The sequence below is a fragment of the Polypterus senegalus genome, chromosome 12 (assembly GCF_016835505.1).
Source record: "Polypterus senegalus isolate Bchr_013 chromosome 12, ASM1683550v1, whole genome shotgun sequence".
In the NCBI taxonomy this organism is placed as follows: domain Eukaryota; kingdom Metazoa; phylum Chordata; class Cladistia; order Polypteriformes; family Polypteridae; genus Polypterus; species Polypterus senegalus.
The window spans coordinates 65,071,338-65,090,455 of record NC_053165.1 but is presented as its reverse complement, the minus strand read 5'-3'; the positions used below and the strand labels follow the sequence as shown (position 1 = coordinate 65,090,455).

The window sequence follows — 19,118 nt, the reverse complement described above, 5'->3', positions numbered from 1 at the left end:
ATGTATTGTATTACTTATTGTTTGTCATAAAATAATTCTTTTTAGGTAAGTGTAGAAAGAGGCATGTCTTGGGAAGATGCCATGAAAGTATGGGCTGAACAATCTGGAACGGATGATGGCTTTTATTTGCAGGTAACAGAGTGTGGGCATTTCCTAAATTTTCTACACAAGAAAGGTTTTTAATATTCTGCTGCAGATAGCCGTCTAACTTTCCTTTCCGCTTCACAGCCTGCTTATTTTTAAGACTTTTTTTGTCTCCTGGTTAAACCTTGAACTTTTGCCTCATGGTAAATTCTGTGTCTCCATGAAAAGTTGGCTACTTTGCTTTTAGAGAAATCTGTTATTCCAATCTGAGTTCATGGAAAAACGTCCTTCAAGGAAGTTGAATTTGGAAGCCCTAAAATGTGTTTTAATGATTTTTTTTTTTCTGGAAAAGTAACATTTATTTTCTGTTCTTACTTGTTCAGATAAGAAATAATAAAAAGACAGCAATCATTGTTAAAGAAGTTAACACCAAAAAGAGGCTGTTTCTGGTATACAGGCCTAATACGGGGAAACAGCTTAAAATGGAGACCTATGCAGATATTCGGAAAAAATGCAAGAAGGTGTGTGCTCTTAAGTTATTTATTTAGCTACCCTAATTTAAAATTATATTTCAGAGACCATTCTGATAAACATTGTCAGAATCTCTTAACATGTATACTTTGATTGTTATTAATTGCCATTAACAAATTTTAAATCATGCTGTCTGCTTCTATTAAAAAAAGAATTGCAACAATAATGCTTTCCTAACTAGTACCAGTGTGAGTGGGGGGAAAAAAAAATAAAAACGTATCATTATTGCTACTTTTGTGCTGCTACTGGAGAAGGCAAATCAAAGCTGTTAAACTTAGTATCCATATCTTTTTGGTCGTTATGATAGAAAGAGACCCACATTTTTGTTAAACCAAGGTCATAAGAACAAATACAGGTGGTATGGTTGGTTGTATACCTACTTCACAGATCTAGTTCTCTGATTTCAAATCCTGTGCTCAGTCCTCCTCTAATTGGTGCCTGCATGTCCTCCCTATGTGTTTTATGGGATTTTTCTTGGAGTTCTCCTTTCACATTCCAAAGATATGCAAGTTAGATTAACTCACAATGGCTGCCTTTCCCCCATATGCGTGTGGGAGAGTGGATTGTATGAAGTTATAAATAACCCAGTATAATGAAAACCCTCCCTGAGTTGTCTAAAGCTGCACTATCAACTGTGACCTTGACTTGGATTCTACTCGTACAGAGTGAATAGCCTCTAAGCAAGGGAAAATGTTCTAATTTGAGCATGAGCTAATATCAGTAGGAAACTTTGAATGTCTTGCTTGAGTTAAATCTGATGTTGCCAGTTGAAGTGGTAGCAAGTCTGACAGAATAAGGGAAAAGTTGCAGCTTGAGGATGTTTTTAGATGTTAACGCATGACTTGCAGTCCGAGTGTCTGAATGTGTCTTCTTCATCTGTCTGATAAAGGTACTTTCTGATGATGCCAAACAGCATTGGATGGACCAGTACATTTCTTCAGCAGACATTTGCTCACATGCTTACTGGTACGTACGCTTCGACAGTCTGTCCTCCAGCGTTTTGGTGTGGAGTCCCCTATGAATGGGGTAGTGATTTGAGCTGCTCTGTTTTTTTCCCCTTCTGATGTGGTCACTTTTGACACTTGTTCTCTAAGTCTTCATTGGTTTTGAAGTGAATTAGCCTCAAATGTTTTATGTTCTAAAATATTTTTGGCAATATTGAAAATTGAGATTTTGAGGTTTTTACAACAACTTTAAATTTCTTTATAGGTATAATTTTGATTTTTTTTTCACCTTCTGCATTTGAGTAAGTACGGGTAACTGCTTGGAGCAGGAGCTTGTAGAGTGTTAGATGGGCTAGAAGGGCTTCTTGTTAAGAATGAGTAATAAAAGAACAACTTTTAAGTAATCCCAACTTGTTTCAGGAGGATACCCTACAAAGAAATTTGATTTCTTTGTATTGTAGTCATCATAAACCTTTTTCTTGTGCTAATGAAAACTCTTTCAGTTGGTTATGTTATTTTTCGTATTTTTAAAGGATGTAATTTTGTTATTCTTCCCCCCTCAGGCGAGGAAATTGCAAAAAGGCATCGATTGGATTACAATGTGAAGTTGGCTTGCGCTGCAGAACCTACTTTGTTCTGTGCGGGTCTGTCCTGAGTGTGTGGACAAAAGTAGAGGGCGTGCTAGCATCTGTGAGTGGGACAAATGTCAAAATGCAGATTGTCCGCTTGAGAACAGAGGATGGCCAAAGGATTGTGGGTATGTTTTCCTAGAGTCTTTCTAATACCTGAGCTTCTCATAAATGCTTTGATTGATTATTAATATACCTGGGGAATGGTACACATTCATCTTAATAAAATAATTAATAACAATGAAAGTGATTTCTTCATCGATGGGGGCATTAGCCAACCCTCGTGAGACAGGCCCAGCTGCTATAAACGTGCAGCCTTTAAAAACTTTAATAGGAAAGAGAGAGCTTGCTTTCACACTTGTGGGGCGAATAGAATATATTTATTATTTAGTCAAGACTGCTGTCCTTAAACCTAACATAATAGGCAAGTGACTCAATTCTTTAGAAAAAGAAAAAAAAAACATGGTTGAACTTTTATACACACTTAAACATTAGTTTTGTGTGTCTGTGGTTCTCTGTGTTCTTGTTGAATTCATTTTAAAATAACAGTGTTTAACCACTGTACTAATTTCCTTCATAATTTTAAACACTTCACTCAGGTCTCCTCTTAATCTTCTTTTGCTTAAACTGTAAAGGCTCAGCTCTTTTAATCTTCCCTCATAACTCATCCACTGTAGCCCTGGACTCGGCTGAGTTGCTCTTCTCTGGACCTTGTGCTGTTATGTCCTTTTTGTAGCCTGGAGACCAAAACTGCACACAGGACTCCCAGATGAGGCCTTACCAGTGTGTTATAAAGTTTCAGCAGTTGCTCCTGTGACTTGTACTGCACACATCAAGGCGCTATATAACCTGACATTCTGTTAGCCTTCTTAATGGCCTCTGAACACTGTCTAGCACTTGAGAGCGTCGAGTCCGTAATGACTCTTGGATCCTCCTCATAAGGTGTACTTTCGATTTTCAGACCTCCCATTGTGTGTTCAAACCTAACATTTTTACTTCCTACATGTAATACTTTACATTGACTGACAGTACATTTCATCAGCCACATATCTGCCCATCTTGTACGCTGTAATGATGAAGCAGATCAGAGATTGTCTTCCAGTCCACCCAGCTTGGTATCATCTGATAACTTAACCAGCTTGTTATTTATATTCCCAGCCCTGCTGGACACCACTCTTTTAACATCGCCCTGTTCTGATGAGGTTCCTCACACCATCACCCTCTGCTTCCTGCCTCTGAGCCAATTCTGCACCCATTGACACCCCACACCATGAACTCCCACTTTTAGTTTGATGCCCAGCCTCTCATGTGGCACCTTATCAAATGCTTTCTGAAAGCCAAAATAAGTAATATATTCTCGACTTTGATCATATCCTTTTGTTGCTTCCTCATAGAATTCCAGCATGTTAGTAAAACACAACCTCCCTCTTCTGACCCCATGCTGACTGTTCAATAAAACTCCTTGCCATATGTGCTCAATCTTATTCTTAATTTCTTCCATTAATTTACCTGTGATGCACGTTAATCTTGCTGGCCTGTTGATGTTTAGATCTGCCCTGTCATTTTCCAGTCCTTCTGATTTTCCGCAGTGTGCAGTGACTTTCAAAAAATATGCATCAAGGGCTTATATTTGTAGTCATTAACCTCCTTAAGAACTTGGAAAAATATCTGGCCTTAGTGATTTGTTTGATTTCAGTCTATTTAATCAATGTAGTAGTTCACCCTCTACAATTTCCAAATCCCTCAGTACCTCCTTAGCAGCCCCTATTTACCACTGGGAGATTATCCACTTCCTTATATGTGAACCTCAGAAAAATGTGATTTTAAAGCATCTGCAATTCACTGTATTTTTAATTTTCCTTTACTAATCCTGATGCACTTCACCTCCTCCTTGACAGCCCTTTTACTATTAAAATACTGAAAGAATTCTACTGGATTTACTTTATCACTGTTTTTGAGATCAAGCAGAATTCTTTTAGAATTGATAGGTGACAAGTAGTGGGTCTTGATACCCGAACCAGATTTGTGTCACATATCCAGTCTGAGGTGTGTAGTGTTCACATTGCTTTGTCCTAATGTGGCCTCAGTGTTAACATAGACATATTCAAAATATATGGGATGTAGTGATGCAGAGATGCAGATATTGCACCATTTAACACCCACCCCCCGATGCTCGTCAGTTATACAAGATATGGTGAGTCGGCACAAGAGGGCGGTTACATCGTATGCCTTGGTGTTTTCTGCTATGGTTTCATCAATTTCCTTTTAGAGGAGACTTGGTATACACAACAGTCATGGGTGGTGGGACTGTATAGTTAGCCGTTTTGATGACCCTTGACGGCTGGTGAAACTTAAAATGACATGAATAACTTTGGAGTTCTGTTTCCTCACTGCCCCTCTTATCATTCACTTTACCTTACACTGTTTTTTTTATGTGTCATGTGATGGTCAAAAATGAGTAAGCCATAATACTGAACAGAAATCCTCTGTCTGTTCAAACATATTATGAAAACCTGAATTTGCCCATGTCACCCTTATTTAAAGACTTTATTTGTTACTTTCTTCTCTGTATTCATTTATTTGTTGTTTTCATGTGCTCTCACACTAGCTGTGCTTCTCTGTATTTCAAAGAAGCCTTCCTCCTGTGCCTCTCCTCGCTGTCTTGGTGTGTATGCTCACCCTACACTTACCCTGAGTGTTCCTCCTGTGCCTTTCCTCGCTGTATCGTTGTCCTCTTGGGGGATCTTGCTTGCCTCCTGTCTGCATTTTGACTGCCACTTCATTAATCCCAAGGGAAAATTCACATACTCCAGCAGCAGCATACTGATAAAAAAAACAATATTAAAGAGTGATAACAATGCAGGTAAAACAGACAATAACTTTGTATAATGTTAACATTTTTCCCAAACCCCATGGTCGAATTGAAGAGTCTCATAGTGTGGGGTCTCCTCAGTCTGTCAGTGGAGCAGGACGGTGACAGCAGTCTGTTGCTGAAGCTGCTCCTCTGTCTGGAGATGATCCTGTTCAGTGGATTCTCCATGATTGACAGGAGTCTGCTCAGTGCCCGTCGCTCTGCCACGGATGTCAGACTGTCCAGCTCCATGCCTACTAGAGCCTGCCTTCCTCACTAGTTTGTCCAGGCGTGAGGCGTCCCTCTTTATGCTGCTGAGGGCGCTCACCACAACCGTCTGATAGAACATCTGCAGCATCTTATTGCAGATGTTGAAGGACGCCAGCCTTCTAATGAAGTATAGTTGGCTCTGTCCTCTCTTACACAGAGCATCAGTGTTGGCAGTCCAGTCCAATTTATCATCCAGCTGCACTCCCAGATATTTATAGGTCTGTAGGTTTAATGGTAGATGGGAGCCCCCGATACCCATTGTGGAAACATCGTTCATGCTCTATGAAATAGAGCACTTCTGCAACAACAATCGGGGATTGAAGTTTGCACCCTAACATGTTAGTCGTCATCGCAAACACTGAGCTGCCAAAGCCAAACTAACCAATTAGATTGCTTGGAGGTACCAGATGCACACATGCACACACACAGTGGTGTTTCATTATACAGCAGATAAATTCTTACAGTTTATTCCTAATTTCTTTAATGTCTTGTAAAACACTTTGAGCTACATGTCCTCTCTAAAAATGTGCAATCGAAATAGTTGACTTGTCACTCTTTGGGCCCAAGTTTAAGATTTATTTATTTATTTTTTTTTCCTGTTCCCAGGTCTGATCATTCCTGCCAACTGTGTGTCGCCCCTCATCAATATCCTCTCGTCGTCCGATCAATCGCAGCAGATTGCAGTGCAACAACAGCAGATGTGGCAGCAGCTCCATCCGCAGAGCATCAATCATTTCAGCAACACATAGCGTCAGGCCGAGGCCAAGCGGGTGCTGCCAAAAGAGACTTCTGAAGTAAAATGTAACAAAGCCGCTTGCTCTGTGAGCATGTATGTATGGTGACATTTTTTGGACATTTTTCAGGGTTCTTTGCCAAAGAATTCTGAGACATTTGCTGGGTTTCTCAATGCCTTGTGCTTCAGAACTGGAGGAGGCCGGCCGGCTGCGTGTGAGTGAGGAGAGCCGAGGCGGATCAAGCGTCTCCGTACATCTCTGCTCTCCGCATCTGCTTGGCTGGGCTCATGAGCTGCAGACTGAGGATCCTCCTGCAAGTGAATTGTTTGAACTTGAATGGTCCCTTGTATCCGTTACAGTGCTCAGGGGTTCCTGTTTAGAAGAAATGCACTTTTTTTTTTTCCTTTTTTTTCAAGTCTGTAAGTTTTTGGGGAAATATTTTGACAGACGCGTGATTAATTTTTTATGTGCTGATGCGAGTATGTTTCCAAAGCATGTCAAGAGAAATGTCATAATGTGCTTTTAACTCTCCCCTCCGGTCCACCCCACATTCGTGTTTTGTTTTTTTTTTTTCCTTTCACTCTCACACCATGAAACTCCCCCTCTATAAATTATTAGTCGGAATTCAAAGCTGGATCATTTCTCAGAAGCATGCTGATTTGGTTTTTTAGTAATGTCGGAACAGATTGCTTTGAGGGGGAATGGACAAACGAGGCCTGATAACTGGAACGGCTGAGTTTACGAGAGACCACCGAGAAATGAACAAACCCGGGTGGCCACTTTCACGCCAACGGTGTCTGAACCTTTTCCCATTTCACTGGTGTCTCGATGAAATCCTTTCTCATCGGAAGCTGGTATGAGCATTTTGCTGTACAAATGTGTATATTTACATAACTGTATCCTAATACGGACATTTTGTTTTGCTTATAAGTGAGACACTTATAAGAGAAGTGAAGGACAATGTTTGTCATTTCATGCTTGCACGAGTTGCACTACTGAAACAGATTTCATTGTACATTAAAATTGTAAACTGTTAAAAACACTTTGCAAGACTTTGAATTCTTGCAAATGACCAATTAAAAAATGGTACCAAATGTTTCTATAAGTGGTTGAGCTCATTTGCACATTTCTTTGACGCTGTTTACGAATTCACACTCATTGGTTGATGAGCTTCTTTATACGATTCTCTTGTGTCTTTTGTGATGCGCCGGATTAGACTGACGCATTCATCCTTGTCTTACAATAAGGGCTGTGGAGTCGGAGACAATTTCGGGTACCTGGAGTCGGCAAAAATGTACCAACTCCCATTCCTAATAAATTTAAATTATAATGGAAAAAAATACAGCAAGTTCAAATGTCCCATTTCACAAACAATAGTCCTAAGGAAGTATTTCTCTGATGTAAGAATAAAGCCCAGTGCGTAGTTGTGTTACTACTAGTGTGAAGTTCAGCTGAACGATTATACAAACTGGTGAACGTGCACATATTGTAATTTGGATTATGGTACATTACAAAAAGTGTTTTAATTTTATTTCAGATATAATGTGTTTAACAAATTCATCGGAGTGTAATGATGTAGGTGGAGGTGTGTGCTGTGGCCTGATGTCTGTTCAGGGGTTTAAACTGGTCAGCTTCCTAGCTACTAGTTCTGTGGTTAAGTGATGTGGATGTTGCCTTCCTTCAATCAATATGGAAAATACATTAACATATTAAATACAGAGGAATCTGAGAGTCAGAAATACCAGAAACTATGGAGTCGGGAGTCGAAGGATTTATCTACTGACTCCACAGCCCTGCTTACAACCACTGTATTTATAGGTTGGTTAAAGTGCCGAGGGTCTCGCGTCAGGCAGCCTTGTTGGCCATTTGAGCCGACCGTTTGATCTTGGATTTGGTTCCTTAGGCAAACTTGGTATGTATGTGGCGCAGAGGAGAGCAGCCAAGTGCATCCTGGGACTCAAGGCCAGACTTTGGAGAATTCAACCTGCTTGAGTGTCAAGTCAAACAGCAGAGACAAAGTTGGGGAACTAATTCAGGTATTCAGAATCTCCAGAGGCACTGATCACGTTGATCCAGCGGGATTTTTTCAGCTGCAGGATGAATCACAGATGCGTGAGGACATTGAGGAGCATGTCTTAATGGCAAGAGTTGGCCACATGGAGAACAAACTAGCGACGTATGAAGCTGAAGGAGAAACGTTGAAGGATCTCTAGGAGTAATGGTGAGCATTATTGGTCTTGTGTCGCTGGTCACATCTCTTCTGTTCTTGTGTATGATTGGTGCCACTTTGCATGGGCTTTGTTCAGTTATTTGCATGGCACTTGCAATTGTCCAGTATATGCTCTAGGGCAAGGGTGGTGAACTGCAGGCCTGTATTGTCGCTGTGGCTACAGGTTTTCATTCTAACCCTTTTCCTAATCAGTAACCAGTTTTCACTGCTAATTGACTTTTTCCCCACCACTTTAATAGCCCTGTTAGAAGAGTTCAGTCCTATCCATTGATTCCTTTTTTCATTAAATGACAGCTGAACAGAAATGAGATGTGAAACGAGCTAACAGATGACCAGCTTAACTGGGGCTTCAAACTCCAATCACTTTCTTAATGGGAAGCCAATTCTTGCTGTTTGTTAAACCCGTTATTTAGTTCAATGGCTTGTTTCTGCACTCATTCTGCCACAGCACACATTTTGAAAACTGATGTTTTTCTGTTCTTTCTAAAAGCACAGTCAATATGAGTTGGTGACCTGAAAGATCAACCTGACCAAGACCATCACCTCTCTTTAATTTCAGCTATTGTGCGACGGGCACAGGGAAGCTGGTCAAGTGGTGGCTTGTTTTGTGTCTTATTATTGTTTGGCTACAAATTAAAGGAAAATAAACAACTAAGGGGCCTGAGTCAAGTTAATTAAAAGACATAATCTGCAGAAAGAACTAGTCAATAATTAAGATGGTAAGAATGAAAATTTGCAACCACTGTGGCACTCGAGGCCTGGAGTTCGCCACCCCTGGTCTAGGGTACCATGGAGTCCTGCTGGGTCTGATACAACATTTGCAGGAGCAGATGCCACCCTGACTTTCACTAATCCTTGAATTTGTTGTCAGTTGAATTTAAATAAATCCTCTCCTTAGCAGACGAGCCTCCGCAGTCTTTATCACCACGCATTGTGTGCCACCCCCTCCCATTTCTTCCTCTTTTCGACCATCTTAAGTTACACGAAAACGTTAACACTACATGACGTGAATGGGCTTTTATTCCCCCATCGTGCCCATTTTGATGGCACAGCTGGCAGTGGTGCCAGGGCGCGGAGACACCCCGGAGCGCAGCACGAGGCCGGCAGACAAAGGTGGAGCCGCGCCATGTGCCCGGGGGGATGTGCAGGCACCGCTGCCAGCGCCGGCTTCGGGGAGGAGACTTGCAGCCCCCTTTAAAGATGGGGGTTGTCCCAAAGGAATCCGGTAATAGTGTTTCAAAGACAAAGCGATTAATGCACCCCCGCATCAGACGATTCTCCTGATAAAAAAGCACAAAAACGGGGGGGCTAAGGCGGCTGCCATTCCGCCCCCGCGGCTTACTCGTGCGCTCCTTTTTGTTCTGACGATCGCCTAAAAAGTGCGAGGGGTCGTCCGGTTACTCGGAAGCTTACTACATACAAATACCCCTCAAACACCCCCATCCCACCCCCAGTCAAAAAGCCTACAGGCGGCAGAAAGTCGGGGTGTCGTCGTTCATTCATCCGTTCATTCATTGAGGACAATCACAGCCGTGGCGGCGCGTCACGGAGCACGCGCGGGTCTTTATGAATGAGCGCAACGACCCCCGTCTCCTTCAACACGTGTTCACGGCTTCCGCTGGGTCTGAGCCCACCGCACACAGACGATTCGCTTCACCCCCTCAACAACCGTTAAAAACGGCGGAGGGGGAGGCTCGGCCGGCAAACTAACGGCAACGACCAACCGGCGACCTCCATCACAGCACGTTAAGGCGTTGCGAGTGTGGAAACGAAACACCGCCCCTTAAAAAATGACGACCGGATTGAGAGGGGAGGCGAAAGAAATTAGAACCTTTAAAAGGGCTGGGGAGAGGGTCAGCGGGTGCCGTAAACTCCTGGGACTCGGGGTCTCCTTATTACACAACAACTCTGTACGTAGTCGGTACAAATTCACATGTACAGTCCCAATACTGAATAATATAACTGCAAGCACCTTACAAACTATTAGAACACAAATAGTAATCATTTATATTTCATCCATAAAGTGCAGCTGAAGATGGTTTCCATAGATGGTAAAAAATATTATAATCATAAAAACAATCTTAAAATAAAATCCAACGACACATAGAAGATATGTATACCCAAATATAAACACATACATATCTCAATAAATAATTAGACATATACATACATTGTTTTGAAATAATTATAATTCGTATTTCATTCATAAAATGCGGCTGCAGGTGATTTCCTTAGATGGTACAATAATAAAAAAAAACTTATTCAAATAAAATACGAGATACAAAACATATAAACGTATAAAAATATACATATTAATATATACAGACATCTATCACTATATATGTAAATATATATAGCCACATACGCATTAAATATATATATATATATATATATATATATATATACACACACTATATGTGCGGACACATACCACATTCTGTATTTATATATTTACACACATATCTATTTTTATCTATAGACACATACAGGATTAGCTCCGCCCCGCGCGACCCTAAATCTGATTAAATGGCTTTGATTATTTTATATAATTTTTCTCAGAGCCATCATCTCACTCCTATAAACTTTATTTGAGCCTTTGTGCAAATATCACCGCAGTAAGTAAATGTAAAACAGTGATATTCATACACGCACTATACAGTTTTTTGTTATCTTCTACAGATCCATTTTATTAAGCCGTTAGTCAGGGTCACGGCCAGTCAGTACACGTTAACACGATATGTTATTAATTTTCATTATTCAGTGTAGCATCAATTTACAGTAGCCGGCATCAAGGTGTGTGTGTATATATATATATATATATATATATATGCATGTGTCTAACTATATATATATATAAAATTAAAATGTATATAAAGTATATATTTGTAAAATGCACGTATTAACATATATATATAAAATATACAGAATATTTAACACCGTCAATCTAATCTTAAAAGCTCAAAGTGCCCGACTTTGAGGATTCTTCTTCTTTTTTTATATATATTTGAATGGTCGTTATTAATTCCTCTTGTCGTATCGTGGCCGCTATTAAACTGCGCTCCTTCCCCGGTGTTCTCGCCGCCGCCTTCTCCATTTCTTTCATTTTCTTTTTCCCCGTCACTTCTCTCTTTTGCCCCTGCCGTTTCAAGTCAATTTTCCGGGTGCCCTGATGAAAAATCCAATGAAAGTGCCAAAAAGTCCCGTTACAAGTTTTTTTGTTTTTCCTATTATTTTTGCGCCCCCTCCCCTTCCCTTGCCGAGGTGTTTGATTTTATTTTTTATTTATTTATTTTTGTCCCCCTGTCCGTCCGTGCGCAGCCCCATCAAAGTGCACAGTTCCTTTTTTTCTTTCTTTTTTTTTGCCCCCCGCGCTGCGCTGCCCCCGTCCTGCCCTCCACTTCGCTCTCCCAAGTCGGTGGGCTGCCGGCGGCGGACTTTCTGGGCACTTTTGGGGAGGCCCCCGCTTTTCGGATCAAACTGCTATGAATTTGCCATTATGATGATAGATTGCATTGTGGGTGTCAATTTAAAGTGACGGCCATATTTGCCGGTGCTGCTGTAAACAACAAAAAGTGTCTGAGAGAGACAGAGACGCTTCAGTGAATTTCAGGACATTTTCATTTCTTTAATTTATAATGTCTCTGGGAATGTCTTATAAACCCAACCTCCACGCGCACATTCCTGGGACGGCCGTGAACCAGGGTAAGGAGAAAAAAGCGGACAAATCTCGACATTAGCGACGTTTTACCGGCTACAAAACGCGAGCTTTTAATGAATACCTGGGGAAAGCCCCACGCCTGTAGTTTTTGTCCAGTTATATATATAGGGTCAGATCCTGAGCGCTGATTCATGGCCGCCATTATTACTAATCACGAAAAAAAGCCGCTTTCTGCTCGCTTTCTCGTCCGCCGAGTGGCCGTGCCGAGGCCCGCTGTCCAGCGCGAAGCCGCCGCGCGCCCCGCCGGGTCCCTCTGCGCTCGGGAAGACGCCGTTTCGGTGTCATAAAAATTGTATCACTTTGGCTTCTTAAATCAGCCCGCACGGCTTCCTCCATGATTGCCTCCGCAGGGCTCGATGATTGATCGGGATCAGGAAAGCGGCGCGCCGCGGCGACCCTTCGAGGACATCTGGCGGCCGGCTGCGGTACTGCGCTTCCTTGAAACACTCGCGCTTTGCTCGCTCGCTCGCTCGCTCTTTTTCTTTCTTAAAACATTCCTAGTCATTTATCTTTTCTTTCACCAAAACAGGTAACGACAAGTCGAGCAAAATGACACCTTTTATTGGCTAACTGAACAGATTACAATATTGTAGATCTGTAATTGTATTTTGATCTGTTCACTTAGCCACTTGACTTCTCAGTGCATGCATAGTGGCTAACGCGGTACAACACCCAGCTGTTTTATAGAGCGCCTTTCATTGAACAACTCGCATCTTTTCTGTAGTGCCTTCCTAAACAGCCCTAATACTCTTTTCCGACTTTCTTTCTTACTTTCCCAGTTTTATTATTTCTCAATCTTATTTATGGTTTAATTTCTTGCATCCTTGTTATTTGTGATGTTTTATTCTATTTGTTCATCATGGGGGCCCAATCATCGTGAAATGTTTCCTTCCTCTCCTTTCCTTTGCAAAGCTCCGGACAATCATTTTTAATTACAAAGTGGCTGCATATTTATTTATTTGATGGTTCGAGTCAGAGTCTTAATGATTGCTGCTATTAAACTTTTTCTATTTTTTGTTTTTCAGTCGGAAATGTCCATTCTCCTTCTACAAGCCTAGGCGTTTCAGCGCAGTCCTACAGACCTTTGGTGAATGATTACGGACCACCATCTCTGGGTTTTTCACAGGTGAGTCGCTCACTTAGTGTAAGAGTCAATACTCTCAGTTAATTTACTTGCTGATCTAGCAGATGGCCACACTGTCATAAAGTCCTTCCAATTATAAACATCAAAAGTGCCATCTTTAGAATCTGCGATGGTGTTTACGCTCCTTTTCTTACTAAATGTGACTTCTGTGATTCTGTCCCCCTCTGATGGAGGTCCAGAGAGGGCTAGATGTGATAGGAAAGGAGCCCAAGTCACATTGTATTTGTAATCACTAACATTGAAATAGTCTAAAACAGGGGTCCACAACTCTGGTCCTGGAGGGCCGCAGCGGCTGCAAGTTTTCATTCTAACCCTTTTCCTAACTAGTGACCCATTTTTGCTGCTAATTAACTTCTTTTTAATTAATTTTAATCAACTTGCTCTTGAAGATTTGGACCTCTTAATTGTTTCTTTTTCCTCAATTAGCTGCCAAACAAAAATGAGATACAAAATGAGCCAAAACAGGACCAGCAAACTGTGACCATCACACAATATCTGAAAATAAGGAAATGAGAAGGTCTCACAAATGTTGATCTGCTCAGGTCCACAAAACATTTGAACAGAGCTCTTAGAAAAGAGAAAATGAACAGTTTCAGTAATGTCAGCTATTACACAATGAGAGCAGCAGCAAGCCATGGATTTAAAGAACGAGTTTAATTATCAACAAGAATCGGAGCCTCATGAAGCAACTGCTTGGAGTTTGAGGCCCTGACTTAGTTGGTCTTCTGTTGGCTTCACATTTTATTTCTGTTTGGGTGCCGTTTAAGAAAAGAAATGAAGCAATTCAGAAGAATGATGAAGAAATTCAGGGAAACGAATCCTAAAAAAACAAGTCAATTAAAATTAATTCAAAAGAAGTTAATTAGTAGCAAAAACAGGTCACTAATTAAGAAAAGGGTTAGAATGAAAACCTTCAGCCACTGGGGCCCTCCAGGATCGGAGTTGGGGACCCCTGATCTAAAATGACCTAACGCTTAGTGTACGCTTGAAGTTTGTCGTTTTTAACCTTCTGGGAGAGGCTCATGTTTACAACGACCTGTTTTCACTTTTATGCCTGCATAATTATAATATGATGTGAAATATGATAAAGCTGTAGTTAAAATTTGGCAAGTTAGCATGCAAATGACAGGTCCAGTGTGTACAACAAGAAGGACTTTGCTTTGTCCTGGGAGGGTCCTGTGGTGACTGTGTTGTCCTTTTCAGACTCTTTAAAATGTAAACCTCACCAGAAGGCCCCAAATCTCATCTCTAGCCCCTCAATATTTACTCTTACTGGCCTGCTAACTGTCAGGGGTGACTGCTGCTGAAGTTCAGCACCTTCCACCTTTCTTTTATATCATTAATTCCAGGCATTTAGATAGTATTAAAGTGCAAATATGCAAAACTGTTGCATCCTCTTCACATTCTATCAAATGTAGACATAGACTTTAGAAGAACTACGTGGTGTAAAAGAAATCTTTCTTATTATTGAACACCCACCAAATCATATTTTGCCATTTTCTTTTCATACACACCAGAGAAGTGACTTCCATGTCCACATTGGTGGTTATGCAATTATATAATGCTTCCTGTACTATACATCGAAGAAATCAAAGTCATCAACGTCAACCTGAGCATTAACGTTTGCAGTGCACCTTCTATTGGAATGTGTGTTGTAATGCATGTAGTGATACAAGGTATTGTATTTTTCATTCCAGCAGATGGCGCGTCACAATCGTTTGTAGCAATAAAATGCAATACTACAAATGTTTGTGATGGGCCATTTGTTGAAATGACAAATACAATGTGCATGTCTCTGTTATCTGCCATTTGGAATGGGATTCATAAAAGTAGTGTTCATGTTTGTGATGCACCATCTGTTGGAATGACAAATACAATGCATATGTCTCTGTTGTAATTCATTTGGTATGGGATTCAACAAAGCTGGATTAATGTTTCAGATGTGCCCTGTTTGAATGACAAATGGGTATGTCTCTGAAAAATGCCATTTGGAATGGGATTTGTAAAAGTAATGTTAATATTTGTAATGCTCCATCTGTTGAACTGATAAATGCAATGCGTTTTGTTACTAAAAATATTTGTAATGCACCATCTGTTGGAATGACAGAGACATAGTAACCGGATGGCCAGACAAGTGTTTAACTTTTCATAAAGGTGAATTAAAAACACTAAAATGAAACACACAAATTATGCTTCTGGAAATGTTTTATTTGTACTAATCTGTAGTTTCATATGTGTATAAATATATTATCATCATTGCTACCAGTGCAGGTTTTTTTAATAAGATTTCTGTTTGTGCTGAGCTTGCACTCCGTGAAGAGAATTATAGAAAAGTAATAAATTACACTGAATCGATCTGGCATTGAACATGGAGCTGTGCAGGGAGTGGGTTGTTGGGCAGTTGGCCTTCTGGATTTGAAGGTGTTTGGGCACACTGTCATTGTACATTCAAAAGTGCGAGTGCCCAGTAGCCACAGCTGCACAATGCAAAGCATCTGCTCATCCCAACGTATGTTTAATATCACAACCGGCTGAGGGACGGGCGCAGACCCTGATAAGCCTCACGGTGAGTCCATTAGAGCTAGGAGTGAACCTCTCCTTTAAGAGCATCACAGGGCATTTCTCAAAGTCGACAATCAGAATGCAGCAACATAACTGTGCAACAAAAATGTATTTTTGAGTGTCATATAAAATATACATTTAAACAGTTTAAACCGGCACTAAAATATCCCACATGATTTGCTCTTGGCAGGCCTTTGTTGAACTTGCAGGGAGCAAACTGGGCTATGGACATGTTAAAAGTGGACCTCGGCCCGGTAACAAATTCAGGTTTTGTTTATCATATCAGAAGTTTCCTTATCATTTTTTTTGTTTGCTTCCTTTAATTCTTTTGCTTATTTCTCATTCCCTTATTGCTGTTAAATCACAGATCCTTCACAATTGTCAATTTTGCTCTAGCTCTTTAGTTTAAAATTACTTTTTAGTTAACAACAAAAAAAAAAAAACTAGAATTCAAGTTATGAATAAGACTGTGTGGCCTGAGATGGATCGGTGAGTTAACCGGGGCCAAGAAAATAGTGGACCCCTTCTGTTGACCAATTTGTCTTTTTCAGTTAATCTTGAGCATTGAAATGTGTTATATAAATAAAATGATTAATTTTTCTTTTCCCTGACTCAAATAGACACTGCAGCTCAGTTGCACGTAAACTGTTAAAATTGTTGAACATCATAAATAATCCACTTTGAAAATTAAACAAAAGCTATCAATGTGAAATATCAACTGAATGCCTTCCTTTTATTTTGTTCTCTTCTAGGGGAACAGCGGTAACCAAGTACCTCAGAGTAAATATGCAGAACTCTTAGCAATTATTGAAGAGCTAGGCAAAGAAATTAGGCCCACATATGCAGGGAGCAAGAGTGCCATGGAGCGGTTAAAACGAGGTAAGGCCCTGCACGCTGGACCTAATCGGAGCCCTGTGGGAATGCTTTAGTGTAATTGTGACGAGGTGTCGTAAAGAGAAACAAGACAGACAACAACTTGAGACCAGCACTTAAAGTTTCACAGTCAGTAATGTCTTACACGGTTGCACCAAGTGATCCAGTATTAGACATATTATATCAAAGCAGGTCCCAAAACAATCGACAGAATTTGACGATGGAGACCTTCTACGACCACCACTGTAAGTCAGGAATGCCTTGACAAACAAAGCCAGAAGCTGTGAGGTGAGGCACTTCTAGTCGTTAATCAGAGTGCTGGGGAGTAGGGACATGCTGCAGGTTCATTAGCACATGGACTCTGTACACGTGATACCCTATAAAGTACCTGTCAATTGCACTGACAAGTGAATGAGGGGTTGTAATGGATATTTGTGGTCACTTCAGTGTACTGTGGTACATATTGGCCATGTAGATGTGAGATTGTGGTGCTCTCCATGAATTGCCAGCTTACACTTAAGAATCATGAGCTGATGACTTGGAGGGGTGACACCACATCTACAGTGTCCATTATGGCTGTGACTATTAACAATTTGCTATTGTTGGTGTTGTCTAGCTTGGTGTTAGACACTATCAACCTAAATAGATGTGAGTATTGCTTACCTATTGAGGCTGATGGCAACCAGATCTGCACATGCAACAACCGTGCAGTTTGGATAGTATTGTCCAACATGATTGTGTAGGATACTACTACCAAAAATAACTGGTCAGTTCTGCTGCTTGCTGAGTTTAGGTGTGGCTATAGATCAGAAAGATCTTGTCATCATCATCCTTGTATCTTTCACAGTATACCTTACTGGACATAAGGGTAACCACACATAGGTGCCATCTCTTAGGAACATCTCCATGATATCGGTGCCCTTCCCTATACAGTTGTGAGCTTGGACCCATTGCTGATAGAATATGTTTTAGACATTCTGTCCTACTTCCTCATTGTTGGGTCATTGTTAAAAAGCCAACTTTATCTATCTATCTATCTATCTATGCAGATGCATATTATTTGAATGGCACTTGGCACCTGCATAGCCCCACTCCAAAATGAGGTACTGCGTGTATCATTGTGGTAGTTTTACCCAGCACTAACAACTGCACACTTTAGACTTTGTTATAGCTTGTGTTACCAGTTTGAGATGTTGCCTGAATAAGTTTTTGTTTTAAATTATTATTTTATTAATTTTATTGTAATCATTCCATACAATGCGGTGTGCTGGTGCTCTGCCCAGAGTTTGTTTCCTGCCTTGCGCCCTGTGTTGGCTGAGATTGGCTCCAGCAGACCCCCGTGACCCTGTAGTTAGGATATAGCGGGTTGGATAATGGATGGATAGATGGATTCCATACAAATAGATCAATTTGTACAAAAAATAGGATTCGAGGAGTCATTCTGAACAAACCTCTAATGGCATGTTTCTTTTATGGACACAACAAGCTGGTTCTGTTCTATTCAAGTGTTAATGTCTTCAAATGTACATCTGGACAAATCCGACCATCTTACTGCCATCTACAAACCTGTCATTGACAGCAGCATCTCCCTCCAGTATTCAAGCCAAAAGTTCTTGTGTGTGTTTGTCATTTGCTCTATTTATATACAGTATGTATATATTTTTTTCTCTGAATCTCAAGGTTTTGTTAAACCTTTCATTTTGTAGGACAAACAAAGTATCTATCTATCTATCTCTTTATCTCTCACTATGGAAGGTCTGACTGTTTATAAATCAGGCCTGTGGGCTGGATTTAGTTGCAGCCTTTTGCACAACACCCTGTTGTTGTCAGGGTTGACTTATTGCTTATCTACCTACAAGTAACGTCTGTTGAATAAGAATAAAACAGGTAGGTTAAGCGTTGACTAATCTTCTGATACCGTATATAAAGCCAAATGTGTGCTTGTGGATCTGGTATGCTTAACCCATTTCCGTTAAAGTTTGCACACATTCCCTGGTTGTACAGGGGAAGACTGCAGTTTAGGAGCACATGTGTGCTCAGTGGGTGCATTTTGGGAATTGGCACAGGATTTGCAGAATTGCTCTCCACAGCGGGTTTAGTCAGTGGGGAATTTATTTAGCTGCAGTTTATTCCACCCCAGGCAGTACTGTGTACTCATCCAGTCCTATATAACATAGAAATAACAACCCACTGATGAGTTGGAATAATATTCATTTACTTTCTTATAACAGATATACATACTGTACTTAGAATGTGTTACTTATGTTTTGTGGCAATCATATTTATGTATTTTGTTAAATTCAATTATACAATTATTGTGTTTAATTTCTTTTATATTAATGAGACATGTCGTATTGACAATAACAAATCTTTTATATATGGAAAGTATATGGAATAATTTTTTTCCCCATTTTTTTTTAGGTATAATCCATGCAAGAGGATTAGTACGGGAGTGCTTGGCAGAAACTGAAAGGAATGCAAGATCATAGCTAATTCTTACAATATTTGAAACTTAAAACAACAACAACAAAAAAAACAAACTTTATGG

At 40.5% G+C, this 19,118-nt stretch overlaps 2 protein-coding genes across 5 annotated transcripts in view; both read left to right on the top strand.

The window, feature by feature from the left end:
* Positions 1–7,148, top strand: part of sbno1 (strawberry notch homolog 1 (Drosophila)) — a 30,446-nt gene extending 23,298 nt beyond the window's left edge. For all 4 annotated transcript variants that reach the window (XM_039771992.1, XM_039771994.1, XM_039771990.1 and 1 more), the window contains 5 exons: positions 46–132; positions 468–605; positions 1,505–1,581; positions 2,123–2,316; positions 5,916–7,148. In XM_039771992.1, the coding sequence (XP_039627926.1) occupies positions 46–132; positions 468–605; positions 1,505–1,581; positions 2,123–2,316; positions 5,916–6,058 (639 nt within the window). In that variant the 3' untranslated portion in view covers positions 6,059–7,148. The remainder of the gene's footprint in view (positions 1–45; positions 133–467; positions 606–1,504; positions 1,582–2,122; positions 2,317–5,915) is intronic.
* Positions 7,149–11,661: 4,513 nt separating this feature from the next.
* LOC120540866 (cyclin-dependent kinase 2-associated protein 1) lies at positions 11,662–19,094 on the top strand. Its single transcript, XM_039771988.1, has 4 exons — positions 11,662–11,975; positions 13,017–13,117; positions 16,450–16,576; positions 18,992–19,094. Exons 1-4 carry the CDS (start codon positions 11,909–11,911, stop codon positions 19,057–19,059), a joined length of 363 nt encoding a protein of 120 aa, XP_039627922.1. The 5' UTR covers positions 11,662–11,908; the 3' UTR covers positions 19,060–19,094.
* The last annotated feature ends 24 nt before the right edge of the window (positions 19,095–19,118 follow it).